The sequence below is a fragment of the Elgaria multicarinata genome, chromosome 10 (genome assembly GCF_023053635.1).
Source record: "Elgaria multicarinata webbii isolate HBS135686 ecotype San Diego chromosome 10, rElgMul1.1.pri, whole genome shotgun sequence".
NCBI classification, from domain to species: domain Eukaryota; kingdom Metazoa; phylum Chordata; class Lepidosauria; order Squamata; family Anguidae; genus Elgaria; species Elgaria multicarinata.
Window position 1 is genome coordinate 242,403 of NC_086180.1, and position 19,429 is coordinate 261,831.

General features: G+C 52.7%; 1 protein-coding gene across 3 annotated transcripts in view; it reads left to right on the forward strand.

Moving 5' to 3' along the window:
- Positions 1–8,787: 8,787 nt before the first annotated feature.
- Positions 8,788–19,429, forward strand: part of LOXL3 (lysyl oxidase like 3) — a 281,633-nt gene continuing 270,991 nt past the window's right edge. For 2 of the 3 annotated variants that reach the window (XM_063135829.1, XM_063135831.1), the window contains exons 1-4: positions 8,789–8,817; positions 13,171–13,498; positions 13,976–14,139; positions 18,917–19,131. In XM_063135829.1, the coding sequence (XP_062991899.1) occupies positions 13,189–13,498; positions 13,976–14,139; positions 18,917–19,131 (689 nt within the window). In that variant the 5' untranslated portion in view covers positions 8,789–8,817; positions 13,171–13,188. Of the gene's footprint in view, positions 8,818–13,170; positions 13,499–13,975; positions 14,140–18,916; positions 19,132–19,429 lie in introns of all 3 variants that reach the window. The other variant, XM_063135830.1, reaches the window with a different exon arrangement.

Below are 19,429 nucleotides of genomic sequence, written 5' to 3' on the forward strand. Positions count from 1 at the left end.
CTCAGATTAGCCCACCTCACAGGCAGCTGGGCTGTTGGTAGCACTCTGAGGTGAGCCAGGAGTAAGGTGGCCACATCTGCATTGCTGCCTATTATTATTATTATTATTATTATTATTATTATTATTATTATTATTATTATTATTAATCATCCCGCCTTTTGCCCAAAACTGGGCCCCAAGGCAGCTTTACTAAATTAAAGCATATACAATTAAAAGCTATAAATAGAAATATACAATAATAAAAAAGGAAACACATTGCCCCCAAAGCAGGGTACCAATTTGTATACCAATTTTAATGTATGGGTGCAAATTCAGAAATACCTATTATTTAAGTAGAAACGCAAAGGCCTGGTGGGTGATGCTGCCAGTGGGCGGCCCGTGGGCCTGGCCTGCCCAGCCTGCCATCCAAGGGTGGAGTGTGCCTGGGTGACTGCACAGCCTCTGCTGCTCCCTCTCCTGATGGCGCTTCAGTTTCCAACCAGACTTGGCCTAGACAGCCGTCAAATAGAGGACACCTCCAAAACAGAGGACCGGCCTATGTAAAGTTGGACACCTGGCCCAATCACTCAGGAGCCTTGGGGCAAACGAAGAGTCAGGACTGCGTAACAACCAAAGGTGCTGGATCACCCACCAGGCCCCACTGCCGCTCTTCCAAGAAGGCTGTGCAGGGAAGCCCTTTAGTCTGCCTTCCTGTCCAGGAGGATCCACCGGCCAGCCTGGGTGGCCACAGTGGGCCTGGAAGGTTCTTCCCTGAGAAGCTGCCAGCTGTAGTTTACTGGTTCTCCACACGGGGGAGCTGCACATGTATCCCGCAGCTCCTGAGCGAGGGAGGCTGGTTGGCTGGCTGTGGGACACATAAATACAAATTAAAAGTTTTCAGGTCTAGTCTCTAACAAAACACACCGAAGCAATATTAAAACATGACACAATTTAATTTAGATAGATAGATATAGATAGATAGAAGCTAAGCATGGGAATGTAAAAGCAACCTTGACCAGCTGGGACCGCCCTGGCAGGAGAACTGGCATTTCCCCACCAGAAGGTACTTGTCAGCCAGACCAGCCAGCAAACCATGTGGGGGCCGACAAGAACTGGAGGTAGTAGCATGATGAGCCCCCCATGCCAGAGGAGAAGGAGCAGCAGCAGGCTGGATGCCATTGCAACTGAACTTGTAAAACAGGAGAGCACAGGTTCAGATGATGGGGGGCAGAAGGAGGGAGGGAGGGAGGGAGGGAAAGAAGTGCCTTCTGCATGCCCCCTTTCTGGGGAGTGTGTCGTTGCCCACTGGGCCAGGCCTGGATTCTGGATGGATTCCCACTGCTCCCCTCCCCCTCTCCCAATGAGCCCAGCCAGGACGTGGGGAAGGAGCTGGTCATTTCAACGTTGCCCCACCCCCAGCTACCAGGGCTAAGTATGTGTCCTGTCTGTGGGCCATGGTTTTTTAAAAACCCCACCCCACCCGGCCACGAGTATTCCTCCCTGTTGATCTATATGGGAGCAAATGGCACTCCTCACGCCAGCTTTGGGCCTCTTGCCAGAGCATAGGGCGCTCTGGGTGGGGAGGGGAGGGGCCTGCCAAAGCCGGTGCCAGACTATTTTGCACCCTAGGCAAGGCGAGCTATTTTCACCCCACCCACCCACCCACTCCCCCCAAAATGCCAACTTTGATTTTTAAGAACATATGTTTCCTGGAAAAAATAAGCACAAAACTTGAAACTGCTAAATTTATTTTAAAGTGCAAGAAATACGTCATGCCAATTATAGCAAACAAATTGGAAAGGAACGTCTATGGGTCTTAAATGGATTATTTAGTAGGAATATCACCTCCAAATCATCCCCCCCCAACTCACATGCGCGCGCACACACACACTCAGCATCACTCACTCCAAACAAACACATGAACACATGCATTCACTCAAAGACCCCATGCACCTCATTCACCCATACGTTCTCTCTCTGTCTCTCTTCCGGGTGTGTTCCGGAAGTGTGAACGTGGAGCCGTCCCACCCCCACCCCAGCATCCCTGGCTTCGCTTCAGCTGGGTGGGCACGGGGCACCATCTCGCCTGCCCAGGCCCAGTTGAATCCTCGGGCTGGCCCGGCTCACAGACAACACGCGTGAGTGCTGTGCCCGGTGCCCTTCTTAGATTGGCGCTCTAGGCGGCTGCCTGAGTGGCCTCTATGGTAGCACCGGCCCTGGGGCCTGCTGGCCCAGGTGGTGGCTTTGTTGGCCCTTCCTGTACAAGGTCATGGGCCAGGAAGAGACTGGAGGGGACAGGAAGGGATGGTCTGCTGCCATGCAGTCGAGAGGGCTAGATCCCTGGGCTGCGCTGCAAACATCTGGGACGAGGGACACAGATGTGGCAGAAATGGGCCGTGGTTCGTGAGGGCTGGGAAGGTGGCGTTTGTTCAGCGGCAACTGCACCAGCCCCATCAGGAGGCCTTCTTGGGGGAAAGCGATGAACCCCCTAGATAATGGAATTTTGAAGACAGGAGCACAAACGGAAACGGGACAGATGTGCAGAAAACAACAATTTTATTTTTATTTATTGCATTTATTTATTTATTGGACTCTGGGGGCTGGAGGCTGCTCTGGGTGGAGGCTGCAGGGAATTTGAACTGGCTGCTTCAATCAAGCTAGAAGCTCAGTGTTAGTCTGCCCCGCCCCTTACAGGTACTAAGGACTCTGGGGGCTGGAGGCTGCTGGGGGTGGAGGCTGCAGGGAATTTGAACTGGCTGCTTCAATCAAGCTAGAAGCTCAGTGTTGGTCTGCCCCGCCCCTTACAGGTACTAAGGACTCTGGGGGCTGGAAGCACGAGCCTCAGGCCGAGAGCACGTGGGCGCGAAGCCATCAAGCGGATCGACTACCTCGGAGGAAGAACCCCAGCCTCGTACCGGTCTTTGCTACTTCTGTTTCCGGACATGTTCTCCTACATTGTTGGGTTAATATTTGGCGATGTGACTGCCTCTACATATCCTATCTATTTCCTTTTCTCTGTGCCTGCCTTCTTGCTTGCTTGCTCCTGGTCTTGGCCAGGCTAGTTCTGGTGAATCCTGCGCTTGTTCTACTTCTCTGCCCACTTGCTATCGCTCTCCTCATTTCTTCTCTTAATTTCTTTCTCCTCATATCTGTCCTTATGGCTCGTTCCAATTTCATCTCTCCCAACTTAGTTCCTATTCGGTGTCTCCCCTCTTCTCAGCTGCCTTTTTCGTGTTCCTTATGGAACTGTCGCTCTGTTGCTTCTAAGGCCCCTGTCATAGAATCATAGAATCATAGAATAGCAGAGTTGGAAGGGGCCTACAAGGCCATCGAGTCCAACCCCCTGCTCAATGCAGGAATCCACCCTAAAGCATCCCTGACAGATGGTTGTCCAGCTGCCTCTTGAATGCCTCTAGTGTGGGAGAGCCCACAACCTCCCTAGGTAGCTGATTCCATTGTCGCACTGCTCTAACAGTCAGGAAGTTTTTCCTGATGTCCAGCTGGAATCTGGCTTCCTTTAACTTGAGCCCGTTATTCTGTGTCCTGCATTCTGGGAGGATCGAGAAGAGATCCTGGCCCTCCTCTGTGTGACAACCTTTTAAGTATTTGAAGAGTGCTATCATTCAGGACTTGTTTATCTCTAGGTCTCTTCACCTCCTTGCTCTTACTGAAACCTGGCTTCCTGCCCATGGTACCGCCATCTCTGCTGCCCTCTCTCTTGGAGGACTCTCTTTCTCTCACTCGAGTCACCCAGAGGGTCGGGGTGGTGGTGTGGATCTTTTATTATCTAGTCGGTGCCAGTTCCAGCCTCTTTCCATTCCACCATCACATTGTTTCTCCTCCTTTGAGGCACATGTGGTGAGGCTCTTCGCTCCATTGCGACTGCGGATTGCAGTTCTGTACCGCCCCCCAGGCTCGTCCTCAAAATTTCTCTCTGATTTTGATTCATGGTTGTCCTTTTTCCTCTCTGACAACTGTCCTACTCTTATCTTGGGTGACTTCAATATCCATGTGGATGACCCTCAAGATGCTGCAGCTCTACGATTTCGCTCCCTATCTTCATCTTATGATCTTAAGCTTTGGTCTGATGTACCCACACATTCCCTTGGACACTGTCTGGATCTTGTTCTCACTCGGAATTGCTCTGTTTTGGACTTTTCTACTGCTGACTTTCCTTTGTCAGATCATCATCTAGTTTCTTTCAATATTACTCATAATCCTCCTCCTTCACATCCCGCTTCTCGCACTTGCCATGACTTGCAAACTATCAACTACGAGGCTTTTTCGCAGTCTCTAGCCTCCTCTCTTCCTTCTGTCTTTTCGGCTGACTCCCTGGACTCAGCTGTCTCCTCCTTTAATTCCTCCTTATCTTCAAATCTTGATAATCTTGCTCCATCTACAACTCGGATAGCTCGCCCATCTCAACCCCAACCATGGCTCACCTCTTTCCTCCGCTACCTTCGCTCTTGTTCCCGGGCAGCTGAACGCCTTTGGCGTAAGACCGGGGACTGGGCGGACTTTGTCCATTACAAATTTGTACTCTCCTCTTTCTCTTCTGCCATTTCACTGGCCAAACAGCAGTACTACTCAACGCTGATCCATTCAAATGCTAAGCATCCTCAGCGGCTCTTTGCGTCTTTCAATTCTCTTCTGAAGCCTAATCCACCATCTCTCCCCGCCTCTCTGTCTGCTAATAACTTTGCCTCTTTTTTCAATGCTAAAATCCAAACTATTTGCTCCGATCTGGCCAGCTCTGCTCCTCTACCAGTTCCTGTTCCTCATCTGCCGGTTCCTCCTGCAAATTTCTCTGCGTTTTCTTCGGTCTCAGCCGATGAACTGTCTACAATACTGCGCTCTTCAAAGCCTTCCACTTGCTCTCGTGATCCGATTCCTTCTTGGGTCTTTATAAATCTTATTCCCGCTCTCCTTCCTTCCTTGCTTCATATTATTAATCTTTCTCTGTCCTCTGGTTCATTTCCTTCTGCTTTTAAACATGCTACAGTCTCTCCCATTCTCAAGAAACCTACTCTTGATAGGCTATCTCTGTCTAATTACTGACCTGTCTCTTTGTTGCCCTTTGTTTCAAAGATCCTGGAGCATGTGGTCTACTCTCGCTGTCTTGACTTTCTTTCTAGTAACTCTGCTCTGGATCCTTTTCAATCTGGATTCCGTCCTTTGCATTCCACTGAAACAGCCCTTACTAAGATCACCAATGATCTTCTTACTGCCAAGTCTAAAGGCCTTTATTCCGTTCTTATTCTCCTTGATCTAACCGCAGCCTTTGACACGGTTGATCATGATCTTCTCTTAGACTCCCTCCATGACCTTGGACTTTGTGGCTCTGTCTATAACTGGTTTGCCTCCTATCTAATGGGTCGCTCCTTCAGCGTGTTGGCTAATGGCAACTCGTCTTCCTCTTTTCCACTTTCAGTAGGGGTTCCGCAAGGCTCGGTGCTTGGCCCGTTGTTGTTTTCTTTATACATGTTGCCCTTGGGTAAGCTTATTCAATCTCATGGCCTCCAATATCATCTGTATGCCAATGATACACAATTATATCTCTCATCTCCGGAACTTTCTCCTGATGTTCACGATCGTATCTCAGCATGTCTTTCAGATATCTCAGCCTGGCTGCTTCATCGTCATTTGAAACTTGCTTGTTTTTCCTCCTAAACCTTCTCCTCACCTCTCATTCTCTCTTACTGTCAATGATGTTACGCTTACTCCGGTCAATGAAGCTCGTAGTCTTGGCTTTATATTTGATTCCTCGCTCTCCTTTAGTCCTCATGTTGAGGCAGTAGCTAAATCCTGTCACTTTTTCCTGTATAATATTGCCAGGATTCGACCATTTTTGTCTGTCTCTTCTGCCAAGACGCTTGTTCATGCACTGGTTATTTCTCGGTTGGACTACTGCAACCTTCTTCTCTCTGGCCTTCCTTCTTCTCACATCAGTCCGTTGGTTTCTGTCCACCACTCTGCCGCTAAGAACATCTTCCTGGCTCGCCGCTCTGATCATGTTACTCCACTTCTGAAATCTCTCCATTGGCTTCCAATTCACTTCAGAATCCAATATAAACTTCTCCTGTTGACCTACAAAGCTTTTCGCTGTCTAGCTCCTTCCTATCTCTCCTCTCTCATCTCACACTATTGCCCCGCTCGTGCTCTTCGCTCCTCTGTTGCCATGTTTCTCACCTGCCCAAGGGTCTCTACTTCCCTTGCTTGGCTTCGTCCATTCTCTTCTGCTGCCCCTTACGCCTGGAATGCTCTCCCAGAACATCTGAGATCTACAAGTTCAATCTCAGCTTTTAAAGCTCAGCTAAAAACTTTTCTTTTCCCTAAAGCTTTTAAAACTTGATGTTACTCGGACTTTAGACTGTTAGTTATACTGTTAGTTTTTCCCTACCCTGTGCCTGTTTACCCTACCCTGTGCCCGTTTGCATTCTCTCCCCCTCCTTATTGCTTTACTATGACTTTATTAGAATGTAAGCCTATGCGGCAGGGTCTTGCTATTTACTGTTTTACTCTGTACAGCACCATGTACATTGATGGTGCTATATAAATAATAATAATAATAATAATAATAATAATAATAATAATAATAATTTATATACCACCCCATAGCCAAAGCTCTCTGGGCAGTTTACAAAAGGCACAGTTGCCTGTCACTACTAGTAGGGCTATCAATTACTAACATCAGATGGGCTGATCAGAGGCAGTCTCCTAGAACCTCTGTGCGTCCCTCAGCTGGAGCTGGCCCTGCTATTTTGTGGAGAAAGGTGGGGCATAAATGTCCAAAAAAACCACAAACTAACAAGATACCATGTTTCCAACTCACATTAGATGATCTTGTATGAAATACTCAGAAGACAGACTCCGATACCACCAGCTTCATTTAGCTGTAATGTAATCATGGAGAACACCACAACATATCCCTATCTAAATGGCACAAGAGAAGGCATGTACATTTTAAGAATGCTGGACTGTAATGCTCTCTATGTGGGGCTGCCCTTGAGGGTGGTTCAGAAGAAGCAGCTTGTGCAGATGCTGCAGCGAGGCTGTTGAATGGAGTGTGTTGCCACACACACATAACACCTGTGCTTAAAGAGGTGCACTGGTTGCTCGTTGAAGGTATTGTTATTGACAGATAAAGTCCTAAACAACTTAAGACCAAGTTACCTGAGAGATTGTTTCCCCCTATATAAACAGGAGAGCTGTTGGGGTGGGGATACAACCCAGAATGCTCCAGAGTGTGGAAAACAAGCAGGATGAAGTTGGACTCGTAATCCGGGACATATAATGTAATAGGCATGACTGAAACTTGGGCCTCATCTACACCAAGCAGGATATTATGACACTATGAATGCGGTATATAAGAGGCAGGAGCCACACTGCTGCTTCATAGCGGTCAGTATTGAAGTGCACTGACAACGGTTGGGGACCACTGACACAGACCAGAAGCCGCTTCCATAGTGCCATACCCTGCTTGGTGTAGATGAGGCCCAGTGGCTGGGGGGAGATTCAGGACTTGAATGTGGGGAGAGGTAGGCGCAAGAGCAGAAGCATGTCCCTGGTGGAGGCACCTGTGAGGAAATCCCCAGGCCGGGAGAGGAGGGCTGTGCTCCAGCCTGCCAAGCCAGTGATGAAGCAGGCGACCGGGTTGAGGCCTTCCCAGGTCAGATGCCCAAATCGTTCCGGCCACAGAGACGCGATAACAAGGGGAGCAGGAGACCTCACCTGCCCTGACGGCGTTGCTAAAGCCGAAAGGCCGGCTACCCGCCCCGCCCTGCCTTCAGGGCCGGCACTACTATTAGGCCAACTAGGCAGCCCCCTAGAGCGCAGACCTCAGAGGGGCACAGTACTGCCCTTTAAGGGCCACAGTTTTATACAAATTAGCTGTTTTAAGAAAAAAACATAATAAACGGAAAATATAATAGTTCAGAAACTCTTCTTGAACAGCTGAATCAAAGTTGGCAATTTGGGTGTGCGGGTGTGTGCAAGTAGCTCACCTTGCCTAGGGTGCAAAACAGTCTGGCCCGCCTTGCTGACCATTTCATCTCCCCGGAGATCAGTGCCGAAGCGGCTGAGGAGGGGGAGCGGGCAGAGGCCCTGGGTGGGAGTCAGGACCCCGAGGACAGGAGGAGCGCCACGACTGGCACCCTGCCCTTAAGAGGTGGGCTGTCTGCGTGGCAAGGGCGAGGAAGCAGCCGGGCCCCACAAGGAGAAGGCGGAGAAATGCCCGCGGCCCCGCTCTGTGCCTGCGCAGCCTCTTGTCTTCTTCCTCCAGGGAAATTGTGCTGCTCAACTTGGCCAAAGTAGGTCAAGGGAGCAGCAGCCCATGATGGGGAAAGACGTGTGTGTGTGTGTGTGTGTGCTGGCAACTCCAAGTGAACCCTCGTCTTTGGGCTCTGAGGAGCTGCAGAGGAAAGTTCTCGGTGAGCAAGAGAAGGGGCCACCAGGCTAAGAAGGGCAGATGTCCCCAGGCTCCAAGGAAGCCGGGCGTTGGCGGTGGCTGCGCGGCCCCTCCAAGCCAGCGTCTCGCGTGAAGCCCGCGGGCTCCCAGCCACCCAGGAGCAAGTCCCGCGCGACTCCGAGGGGCTTCCTCCGAGCAAAGAGCCCCAAGGGGGCGCCCGCCGACCGAGGCAGACTCGCGCCAGGCGCCCCCCCCCTCGGGGGCCGCGCCCTGGGATGCCCCGGCCAGGCCGAGCCGGCCCGCGACGCTGGGGGCGGGGTGAAGGAGAGGCCGCCGGGGCGGCCCCTTCGTCGCCTGGCCTGGGAGCGGCTCGGACGGGGCGAGAGAGGGCGGCAGCGGCGGCGGCTCCGCAAAGGTCAGCTGAGAAGAGGGTACTTTTTTGGGGGGGGGGGCGTCTGACAGCCCCTTCTCTGCTCGGCTGGAGGGAGGGCGTGCCCGGCATGGGGGCTCGGGGTGCGGGCCGGGGGGGGGGGGGCTTTCACGGGCAGGCCAGTGGGCGAGCGTCCGTCCGTCCGGTCGCCGCTCTTTGCCCGGCTGGCGGTTCCGCGCAGATGAGGCCCGACGGGAGAAGTTGGCAGGGGCAGTCGGGGAGGGCGGGAGTTCGGGGGGGGGGAGCGCTCTGGCAGGCCTCCGTTTGGCCCCCCAGGGGGATTCAGCCCCAGCTGTTGGGCTGTATTGGGGCGGGGGTTCTTCCTCTGGAGGGCCCCTCCCTGGCTTTGGCTGGTGGTTCCCTGGAGTTGAAGGCGGCCGATGGCTCCTCGTCGTGATGACCGCGGACTGCCTCCGGCAGTCCCGAGCGAGGGAGGGATGCCGGCGGGCGGGGCTCTTGCGCTCCTGCCCGGCTCGGGGCATCTGCCTGGCCCGCTGGGAAACAGACCCTGGGACTCGACGGGCGCCCGTGGCCCCGATCCAGCACGTTCTGCTTCCACGGGCCGTCAAGCGGATCGTCGTCCACCCCACGCCCCACCCCCACCGCGACCGCCCGCCAACTCACTGGCAGCCCCTGAATGGGAATCGGGTGGGATTCTTCCACTGAATACACTGAGCACTCTGGGCTGATATTCACCATTTGAAAATAATAATAATTGTGGGGCTGGGCTTTGTACCCCCCCGCCCCCCCGCGCATGCATGTGCCCCATGTGAAGTCCTTCCTTATCATTCTCCTTGTGCTGTTGCTGTCCCCTGTCACTTTAGCTGGGTGGCTCTAAGCAAGCGCAGCCTGAGTGTGAGGAACAAATGCCTCTCTGACCGGACTCTCCGGGCTGCTCCTAAGGCATCAACCACCCCCACCCCCACCCCCGTCCGTCTTCTCCCTCAACTAAGAAGCCCCAGATGTTTTGCCAAGACCCCTTGAGATGTTTCAGGGCAAACTGATTCCTGAGTTGTGCCCGCTGGGAAGGGAGACCATGACTCCTCCTGCACCACTGGGGTAGCAGATCTATGCCAACATGGTGCTGTTGCCCTAGTGTTGGGGGTGGCTGCTCCCAGCAAAATGCTTACCTGTGTGGGGGACACCTGTGTAGGGGAGAGCTGCAATTGGGGGGGGATCCTATGCTCTCCCTGGGCTTGTTTCTGCAGTAAAGGACAATTTCCCTTAGTTTGCGACCCTGGAGCTATTTAAAAAAGAAAGCCACCATGATATTACCTTTAAATCATGGCTTGGCTCTCAGAGAAGAGGACTCATGTGAAGGTAAGTCCTGGCAGCAGCGGCAGCGGTTCTGGATTTGGGAGGGAGGGAGGCCAACCAATGGACTCCTGGTTGGCCTTGCCCATGGCTTTCCTGGGTTTGCCTCTGTGTGGTCACTACCCAAGAACCCCACAAAAGCCTGATTGCTTCACAGGCCCCAAATCTTGCTTTGGCTTTGGTACCGAAGTGAGACGGGCAAGCCCCGAGGCAGCCCAAGTCGAATTGGGGCCATTTTGAAGCCTCCAAAACAGCCTCTGAGACAAGTTGGGTGGTGGTGGTTTGCACAGCCCTAATTTCTGCCACAAGCATGTACAAAGGTTCAGGACCTCATGCTAATATCAAAGGGGGCAGAAATTCAAATTCTAAGTCATTGGTGAGATGGAACTTTCCTTTGCAGAAGCAAGGCTGTGCTTCTCTTAGCAAGACTTGTTCTTCAGCTGCTCCAATCCAGCAAAGGAGATCTGTACAAATCAGCATCCTTCCATTCATGTAGTGGGTGCAAATCCAAGTATGCACCTGGGCTTTACTGACCTGGCTGGATGCATCTTTTGCTGCACCACCAGTAGAGCTGATTGGGACCGAGACATCCAGCTTTTAGAATGCTTCTCACCAATGTTCCCAGTATCTGAAGCAGTAAACCTATATACGGCAGTTGGTGAGGAACATTATTATTATTATTATTATTATTATTATTTATTTATTTATTTATTTATTTATATAGCACCATCAATGTACATGGTGCTGTACAGATTACACAGTAAATAGCAAGACCCTGCCGCATAGGCTTACAATCTAATAAAGTTGTAGTAAACAGCAAGGAGGGAAAGAGAATGCAAACAGTCACAGGGAAGTGTAAACTGGCACCGGGTAGGGTGAGGCTAACAGTACAGAGTCAGAACAAACTCAATATTTAAAAGCTATAGGGAAAAGAAAAGTTTTTAGCTGAGTTTTAAAAGCTGTGATTGAGTTGGTAGTTCTCAAGTGTTCTGGAAGAGCGTTCCAGGCGTAAGGGGCAGCAGAAGAAAAAGGACGAAGCCGAGTAAGGGAAGTGGAGGTCCTTGGGCAGGCGAGAAGCATGGCATCAGAGGAGCGGAGAGCACGAGCGGGGCAATAGTGTGAGATGAGAGAGGAGAGATAGGCAGGAGCTAGACCGTGAAAAGCTTTGAAGGTCAGCAGGAGAAGTTTATATTGGATTCTGGAGTGAATTGGAAGCCAATGAAGAGATTTCAGAAGTGGAGTGACATGGTCAGAGCGGCGGGCCAAGAAGATGATCTTAGAGGCAGAGTGGTGGACCTCCCATATGTGGGAGGGTGCTGCTGTACCTGTGTCCTGCTTAGAATCATAGAATAGTAGTGTTGGAAAGGGCCTATAAGGCCATCAACCCCTTGCTCAATGCAGGAATCCACCTTAAAGCATACCTGACAGATGGCTGTCCAACTGCCTCTTGAAGGCCTCTAGGGTGGGAGAGCCCACAACCTCCCTAGGTCATGGCTTCCACTGTTATGGTCAGGAAGTTTTTTCTGATGTCCAGCCAGAATTTGGCTTCCTGTCACTTGAGCCCATTATTCCGTGTCCTGCCCTCTGGGATGATCGAGAAGAGATAATCCCAGAGTGGGTCCTTGATTGACAGTTGGTTGGCCCCTGTGTGAACAGAATGCTGAACTAGATGGACCCTTGGTTTGATCCAGCAGGGCTCTTTGGATGTTCTTATAATGTAAGCAGGAAAGCAATTCATTGATGAGTCTATCGTTTCCTCAGTCTCTCTCTCTCTCTTTCTCTCTCTCTCTCTCTCTCTCTCACACACACACACAGCATGTATTTCACTGGGTAGCATGTAAAGAAGCTGATTGTCATGAGAAGGTCCATATTTCTGTTAGAAGACAAACTGTTCCATACTCTTAGATCTCTGGGATAAGTCTGTGGCCATTAACATTTTGTGCCTCAGTTTGGGCTGGACCAGGCCAGGCTGGTCAAGAGCCTGGAGTCTCATTCATCCTTCATGGTGTGGTAATTATCTTGGAAACTGCCTTACGCTGAGTCAGGCCATCCAGCCCCTCTTTTCCTACTCAGGCTGGCAGCATAAGAACCGAGGAAGAGCCGTGATGCTGGATCAGACCAAGGGTCCATCTAGTCCAGCATGGCTGTTGACCCACAAGCAGGACATGGTGCGACAGCCCCCTCCCACCCATGCCGGGGTTCTAGGCAGCGAAGGGCTTTCTTTCTTGGAAGCATCATGCTGTGTGGGGGACTTTGTCCCAGTAACTCCACTGGAGACTGGGACCCCTGGTCAATGGACCCAAGAGCAAATGTTGCTGTGTGGATCTCAAAACACAGGTCTGCTCCCAACCCAACCCGGGCAATGTTCCATAAAGAGAAATTTGAGTTTCTAGTCCCTGAAACACAAGGACTCACACATGAAATCTGTTTATGGGATTTTTAGTCACTGATGTTTGACTCTGAATATAATCATTTGAAATGTGAAACGTTCAACAGCTCCTAAATCCCAGATTGAAATATTGGGACAAATGGCCATTGTGAATAACTCTGTTGCAATGAACCAAGAGCAGGGGTGGTGGTGATTGGCTGAGCTTCCCTTGTCTCACTGCAGCAAAGTTTCTTCCATTGGCTGTTTGCCTCTAATCCTAGGGAAGGGGGCAGGCAAAAGGGGGCACCAGAAGCAGAGGACTAGGCAAGCAGGAGGCAGCAGAGGCAGTGGGGTGTGTGGGGGGGAGACAGGGAAAGAGTCCAAAGAAGCTGGGGGGGGGCAGGGGGGGAGAAGAAGTCAGCAGTGCCTCAGGGCAGGATGGCTGAAGTCCCCCCCCATCCCCTGTTCTCTGGGAATGGGGGATGCTGCCATGTGGAGCTGTGGGAGGGGGATTCTCCTTGCGTAACCCCTTTGGGACCCCGGTGGGTGAAAGGCCCCTGTAGGAGCAAAGGAGCCCTCGGTGCAGGAGGAGGAGGAGGTTGACACAGGGCAGGGGCCGCTCAGCTCCCCACCCCCGGATCCGCCATGAGCCTACGCCTCCCTCTCTCCTAGGCCCAGGCAGCGAGGGAGATGCGTGCCGCCCAGGGGCTGTGGGAGCTGCTGGGCTTGCTGTGTGGCCTGGGGCTGTGGGGGAGCATGGCCCAGCTGAGCACCCCGGCTCCCACAGCACCGAGCCCGGGAGCGGCCAAGCTGCAGTTCCGGCTGGCCGGCTACCCCCGCAAGCACAACGAGGGGCGCATCGAGGTCTTCTACAACCGCGAATGGGGCACGATCTGCGACGACGACTTCACGCTGGCCAACGCCCACGTCCTCTGCCGCCAGCTGGGCTTCGTGGCAGCCACCGGTTGGGCTCACAGTGCCAAATACGGCAAAGGTGTTGGTGAGCATGGCGGAGCGGGGGCCCATGGGCTGGGGCGGTGGGGTGGGTGGGCCGCGGGGGTAGACTTCTAGCCCCTTTTGCTTGGGAGACAGGGAGCAGCAGCAGCCCACAGACGAAGGGGCCGCCCTGATCGGATGTGGCGCGTCAAGCCAGCCACACGGCAGTTACATGGGGGCGGGGGGAGGTTTCTGGTCGCCTCCAAGCTCGCCAGGACTCAGCCTTGGGTCATATTGACAGTTAGGCCCAAAGAGCCAGGAAAGGGATAATAGAAGAGCCTGTCTTTGAAGCATGTGCAGAGTGCATTTCCCCTCATCACTGAATAACCACAACCAGCCCTCAGGAACAGGAATTCAAGTCCCCCAAGGCAAGGCTGAGCCCCCGCGCTCGCCTGGCCAGGCATCAGCCCCTGGCGCTCCCCACGGCGCTCCCCCCACCCCTCCCCCCTGCCCCTGACTTTGCCTGGCTGTGACTCTTTAGGCCGCATCTGGCTGGACAATGTGAACTGTGGGGGCAGCGAGAAGAGCATCTCGGAGTGCCGGTCGCGGGGCTGGGGCAACAGCGACTGCTCCCACGAGGAAGATGCCGGTGTGGTCTGCAAGGACGAGCGCATCCCCGGCTTTGTGGATGCCAACGTGATCGAGGTGGGCCATGTTTTGGGGGAGGGGGGGACGGACAGGCTGAGCACCCATCCCCTGCCTCTGCTGGGAAGGAGGGGAGGCATTGCACGGCTTGCATAGCCGCTCCTTTGAGGAGCAGCACTGGCTTCCTTCCCAAGAGGCCTGCGCTGAGCAAGGGATTGGGCCCTATGGCCGAAACGGCCCCTTCCCGCTGTCGGACGCCTGTGCTTTGCTGCCTCTTGCATGGCTCCATCTAAATTGATTCTTTTCAAAAACTGTCAATGAAAGGATCTGGTGTCACCGACAGCCGCTGTGCCCACTTCTGCCTCACTGGGCAGAATTCTCCACAGGCCCCGAACTGGCTGCTTCTTGAACTTCCCTTTTCTTCTGGGATGAACAAATTGTTCTATGCCACCCCACCCCACCGCCCATTGGTTACGGAATGGGGGGGGGGACGCCGACGCACAGCCTCATTTGGAACTCTGTTGACCTGGAAGTAAAAGTTGCTGCAATCCTCTGTCCTTGTGCTGCAGGCTCTAATTTTGTAAACTCTTTGAAAAGAAACTCGGAACAAGGAGATGGTTTTATGATGCCATAGAATGGCCGGCATGCTTTTAAGGCAGGGCTGCACGTCTTCGCTCCAGGAGAGGACCTGGCTGCCTTGCAGCACTTGGGGGTGGTGGGGGTGGGGTGATGGGGGTGGGGGTGGGCATGGTGGAAGGGAACGAGGGTTGGGCTGTCCTGACGGTTTTAAACAGCCTTCCCTCTGACAGGCTGTAAGTCCCGCCCACTTCACCTCTAAATGCCCAGTCAGCATAAGAACATAGGAAGTGCCCTGAGGCTGGATCAGACCGAGGGTCTGTCTCATCCAGCATGGCGCTTCCTCTGTTCTCCTGAGGACTGGGCAATTAGAGGTGAAGTGGGCGGGACTTACGGTCTGTCGCAAACCTGTATACTAGGAGGAAAACCTGCTTACATCAGGACAGGCCAACTGTAATTCCACGTGCAGCTGGCAGTGGGAAGTGCCAGGAACCCACGCAGCCACCCATCCACCCATGCGAAGCCTTCAGTGCATCCGTCACTTCAACCCTCTACCCATGCGCCCCCCCCCCAAGATGCCAACCATGTGTCCAGGCATGTTGGTGATGCCTTGGGAAAAGGAGAGGGAGCCCAAGGTAGGGGGCTGGGCAACAGGGCTGGGCGGATTTGCCTTTGGGAACAATGTAGGAATTGCAAAGATTAAGTCGGAGGGCGGATTTCCCAGCGAAAAGGCCTCCCGGCTCCTCCAGCACGCAGCTCCTTGCCGTAAACCTTGCGATGCGAAGGGGAAAGCAGGGCCTGAGGCCTGGGAGCTCAGCCTGGGGCATCTCGAATTCCATGCTGGGAGCCAAAAGGGACTTTTCCCTCCTGCTGTCTGGCTCTGGGGGTGGGGTAGGGGCTCAGCCTCGCCTTCCCTCTCAGTGTGACCTGAGCTGACCTTGCTTCATCCTTCGTCCTGTTTTGGGGGCACTGCAACTTGGGAAAACCAGTTTGGCTCTCGGGGCAAACAGTCCTGCCTGAATGCCGGGGTTTGGGCAAGTGCCCTTGCTTGCTCGTTGGCCCAGCCAGCCTGCGCCCCTGCCAGCGCTGTGCCTTCCAGGCAGCCCGTGCCCTGCGTGAAATGCCCCAGAGACCCCCTCACGCCCTCACCCCGGGGCCGCCTTCTGCCTTTCCTTTCAGTGGGGCTGAGAGCCAGCTGCCATTCCTCCCCCTGCAGAAGTCCTTGGCTTGCCTCCCAGCAGCACCCAGCTGCTGGGAGAATTATGTCACATCTGGAACTGGGGCATAGGCCTGACTGAGAGGCATTTACACCCACGGCATTCCTTCCTTCCATTCGTCATCGGAGGGGGTAGAGGAGGAGGAGGAGGCGGGGGCCGCTTGTTACCGTTTTGGAGAGCAAATCTGGGTTACTTCCTCAGAAAGAGGCCCCTTTCCTGCAGGGGAGTGGGGGGTGCTACAAACCCATGGCTTCATTCTTGGCTTCAGTTATTCTCATCACTGGAGGCGGAACAGCAAGCAGAACCCCCTCTCACACACCCCCGCCTCCCCCCCCCCGGCTGCTTAGGAAAAGGGACTCGGTGCTCCTCCCTTCTCTTGGTCTTCTGGCCAGCCAGGTGCGGGAGCTTTCTGTTTCGAATGGCCCTCCTACCTTCACCTGCCCCAGCGGGGGTGTGTGTGTCCTGTTCTGGCCTCTCCCCCTCCCCGCCCTTCACTTCTTTTGCTCATTTGTTCATAAGCAGGGTTTTCTTTCTTTTTGGAAACAGGCAAATGCAGCATCCAGGACTCCTGACTCTCGTCCTTGTGGTCTCTTGACTCGGGCCTGCTCCGAGACCCGGGCCTGATCCCGCGCTTTACTTGCTGCTATGCTTGCAAGACCCCCTGCTGCCATCCCTACCGCTGCGCCTGGCATGCGACACCAACTGGGGCAGGGAGGGGGCTGGGCTGCTGAATTCCGCCCGGCTGGAAGCGCTGCTTTCCTGTGGCTCTGAGCTTCAGCAGGCGGCGGCCTCCTCCCGCTCTCTAATGGCCTCCAAAGGCAACAGCAGTGAGGCTGTGGGGCTGCTTCCGCTGTCCTCAGTGCATTCTTAAATTTACCAGGTCAAGTAGATTTTTCAATGAGTGGCTACAAAGTTAAGGAAATAATGAAACAATAAAATTATAACAAAAACAATATAATATATAGAATAAAATGTGGAACGCTTTTTAGAGGCATACACACAAAGATAATAAGCATACAGACAACAGTAATACAATAATAAAGCTGCTCCACAATGTCTGTGAGCGAAGGCCAAACGTGTTTCCACTTGCAATCTTCTTCAGTGGCCTGATAGCAGAGCTCGTTAAAAACTTCAGTTCAGGTACGTTTTTTGGGGGGAAAGAAAATATACACGGGCTGACTCACTTGATCCCAAATTCAAGGAATATATAAAATTGTCACTCCCTATAGCGTGGCGAGTGGTGCCTCATAAATCACTGACTGCCCCAACTCCCGTGGATTCGTAACTATCAGGTTATCCGGCCACTTAAGAAGATTGCAAGTCGAAACGCGTTTGGCCTTCGCTCACAGACATTGTGGAGCAGCTTTATTATTGCATTACTGTTGTCTGTATGCTTATTATCTTTGTGTGTATGCCCCTAAAAAATGTTCCACATTTTATTCTATATATATTGTTTTTGCTATAAGTTTATTGTTTCATTATTTCCTTAACTTTGTAGCCACTCATTGTTTAACTTTTGGTTAAGGTGAGCACCCGTTGTTCATACGTTCAAGTAGATTTTTCTGCACTTAAAGTGAGCTAAACTTATTAAATTTAAGTAGCTGTAAAGTTGGCTGCCTACTAATTACTCCTACCATGGCTGCTTAGTTAACTATACACTAACTTAGTCCTTCTTCACCCAGCATCTGGTTAATCTGTGGGATTCCCTGCTGCAAGGTGTGGAGACGGCCCCCGACCTGGCTGCTTTAAAAGGGGGTCGGATCAACCCATGGAGGAGGAGGCCGATGCCTCCTGGGGAACCTGAGCAGGAGGGTGTGTGGTTGCCCTCCTGCTTGTGGGCTTCCCTTGTGGGCACCTGGGGGCACGGAGGGCCGGGCCTAGAGAGGCCTTGAAGGGCCTGCCCCACCTTCGGACTCCCCTCGCACTCTTGCACTTCACGCTTGCGTTACTCCAGCCATGTGCCGCCACTCTCAGGAAGAGGCTTTTCATCCAGAGGGTTGTAAATCTGCAGATATTCAGTTGCATCTAGGGGACAAGATCCCTCCTATCTTTCCATATCAAAGCCATGGGGAAATGGGGAGCAAAACAGATCCCCTCCCCCTGGAAGCTTAGGCCTAAACTACACCAAGCAGGATATAGCACTATGAAAGCGGTGTGAAAGTGGCTTGTGGCATCCCTCCTTCTTCTCACATCAGTCCGTTGGTTTCTGTTCACCACTCTGCTGCTAAGATCATCTTCTTGGCTCGCCGCTCTGACCATGTTACTCCACTTCTGAAATCTCTTCATTGGCTTCCAATTCACTTCAGAATCCAATATAAACTTCCCCTGTTGACCTACAAAGCTTTTCACTGTCTAGCTCCTTCCTATCTTTCCTCTCTCATCTCACACTATTGCCCCGCTCGTGTTCTTCGCTCCTCTGATGCCATGTTTCTCACCTGCCCTAGGGTCTCTACTTCCCTTGCTCGGCTTCGTCCATTTTCTTCAGCTGCCCCTTACGACTGGAAAGCTCTTCCAGAACATTTGAGAACTACAAGTTCAATCGCAGCTTTTAAAGCTCAGCTAAAAACTTTTCTTTTTCCTAAAGCTTTTAAAACTTGATTTTGCTCTGACTTTTATACTGCCTGTTTGGTGCATTCTCTTCCCCTCCTTATTGTTTTATTATTATTTTATTAGAATGTAAGCCTATGCGGCAGGGTCTTGCTATTTATTGTTTTACTCTGTACAGCACCATGTACATTGATGGTGCTATATAAATAAATAAATAAATAAATAAATAATAATAATAATAATAATGGTCTGTGTCAATGGCCCCCAATGTTGTCAGTGCATTTCAATTCAGCTGTAAAGCAGTAGTGTGGCCCTTGCTTCTTATATACCACTTCCATACTGCTTTCATAGTGCAATATCCTGCTTGGTGCAGGTTAGGCCTTATTCAGCTTGCATCCGTCTACCAGCCTCACCCCAAAGAGTCTTGAAGGCCTTGGTGGGGGGGGCGGCGCTGCAGGGTCTCTTGAGTGGGGCTGACCCTCTCTCTCCTTCTCCAGACAGAGCAGAACCAGGTGGAGGAGCTGCGCCTGAGGCCGGTGGTCTCCCATGCCAAGCGGCCGCTGCTGCCGGTGACGGAGGGCATTGTGGAAGTCCGGCACAAGAGTGGCTGGGCCCAGATTTGCGATGAAAATTGGGACAGCCGGAACAGCCGGGTCATCTGTGGCATGCTGGGCTTCCCTGCCGAGAAGAGGGTCAACCGCAATTTCTACAAGTAAGCGTAGAGTGTGTGCGTGTGCCCACGGTTGCCCCGCCTGGCCTGGGCTCAGGAGGGCCGTCCTGTTGCTGTCCGAAGTGGGGCCGTGAGGCGCCAGAGGAGGGACAAGGATGAGGGAGTGAAGTGCACGCGCAGGCATGTGTTCGTATGAACCCGTGTTGTGTACTTTCCAGCGGCTGGAGAACCATAGAATCATAGAGTAGCAGAGTTGGAAGGGGCCTATAAGGCCATCGAGTCCAACTCCCTGCTCAGTGCAAGAATCCACTCTAAAGCATCCCTGACAGATGGTGGTCCA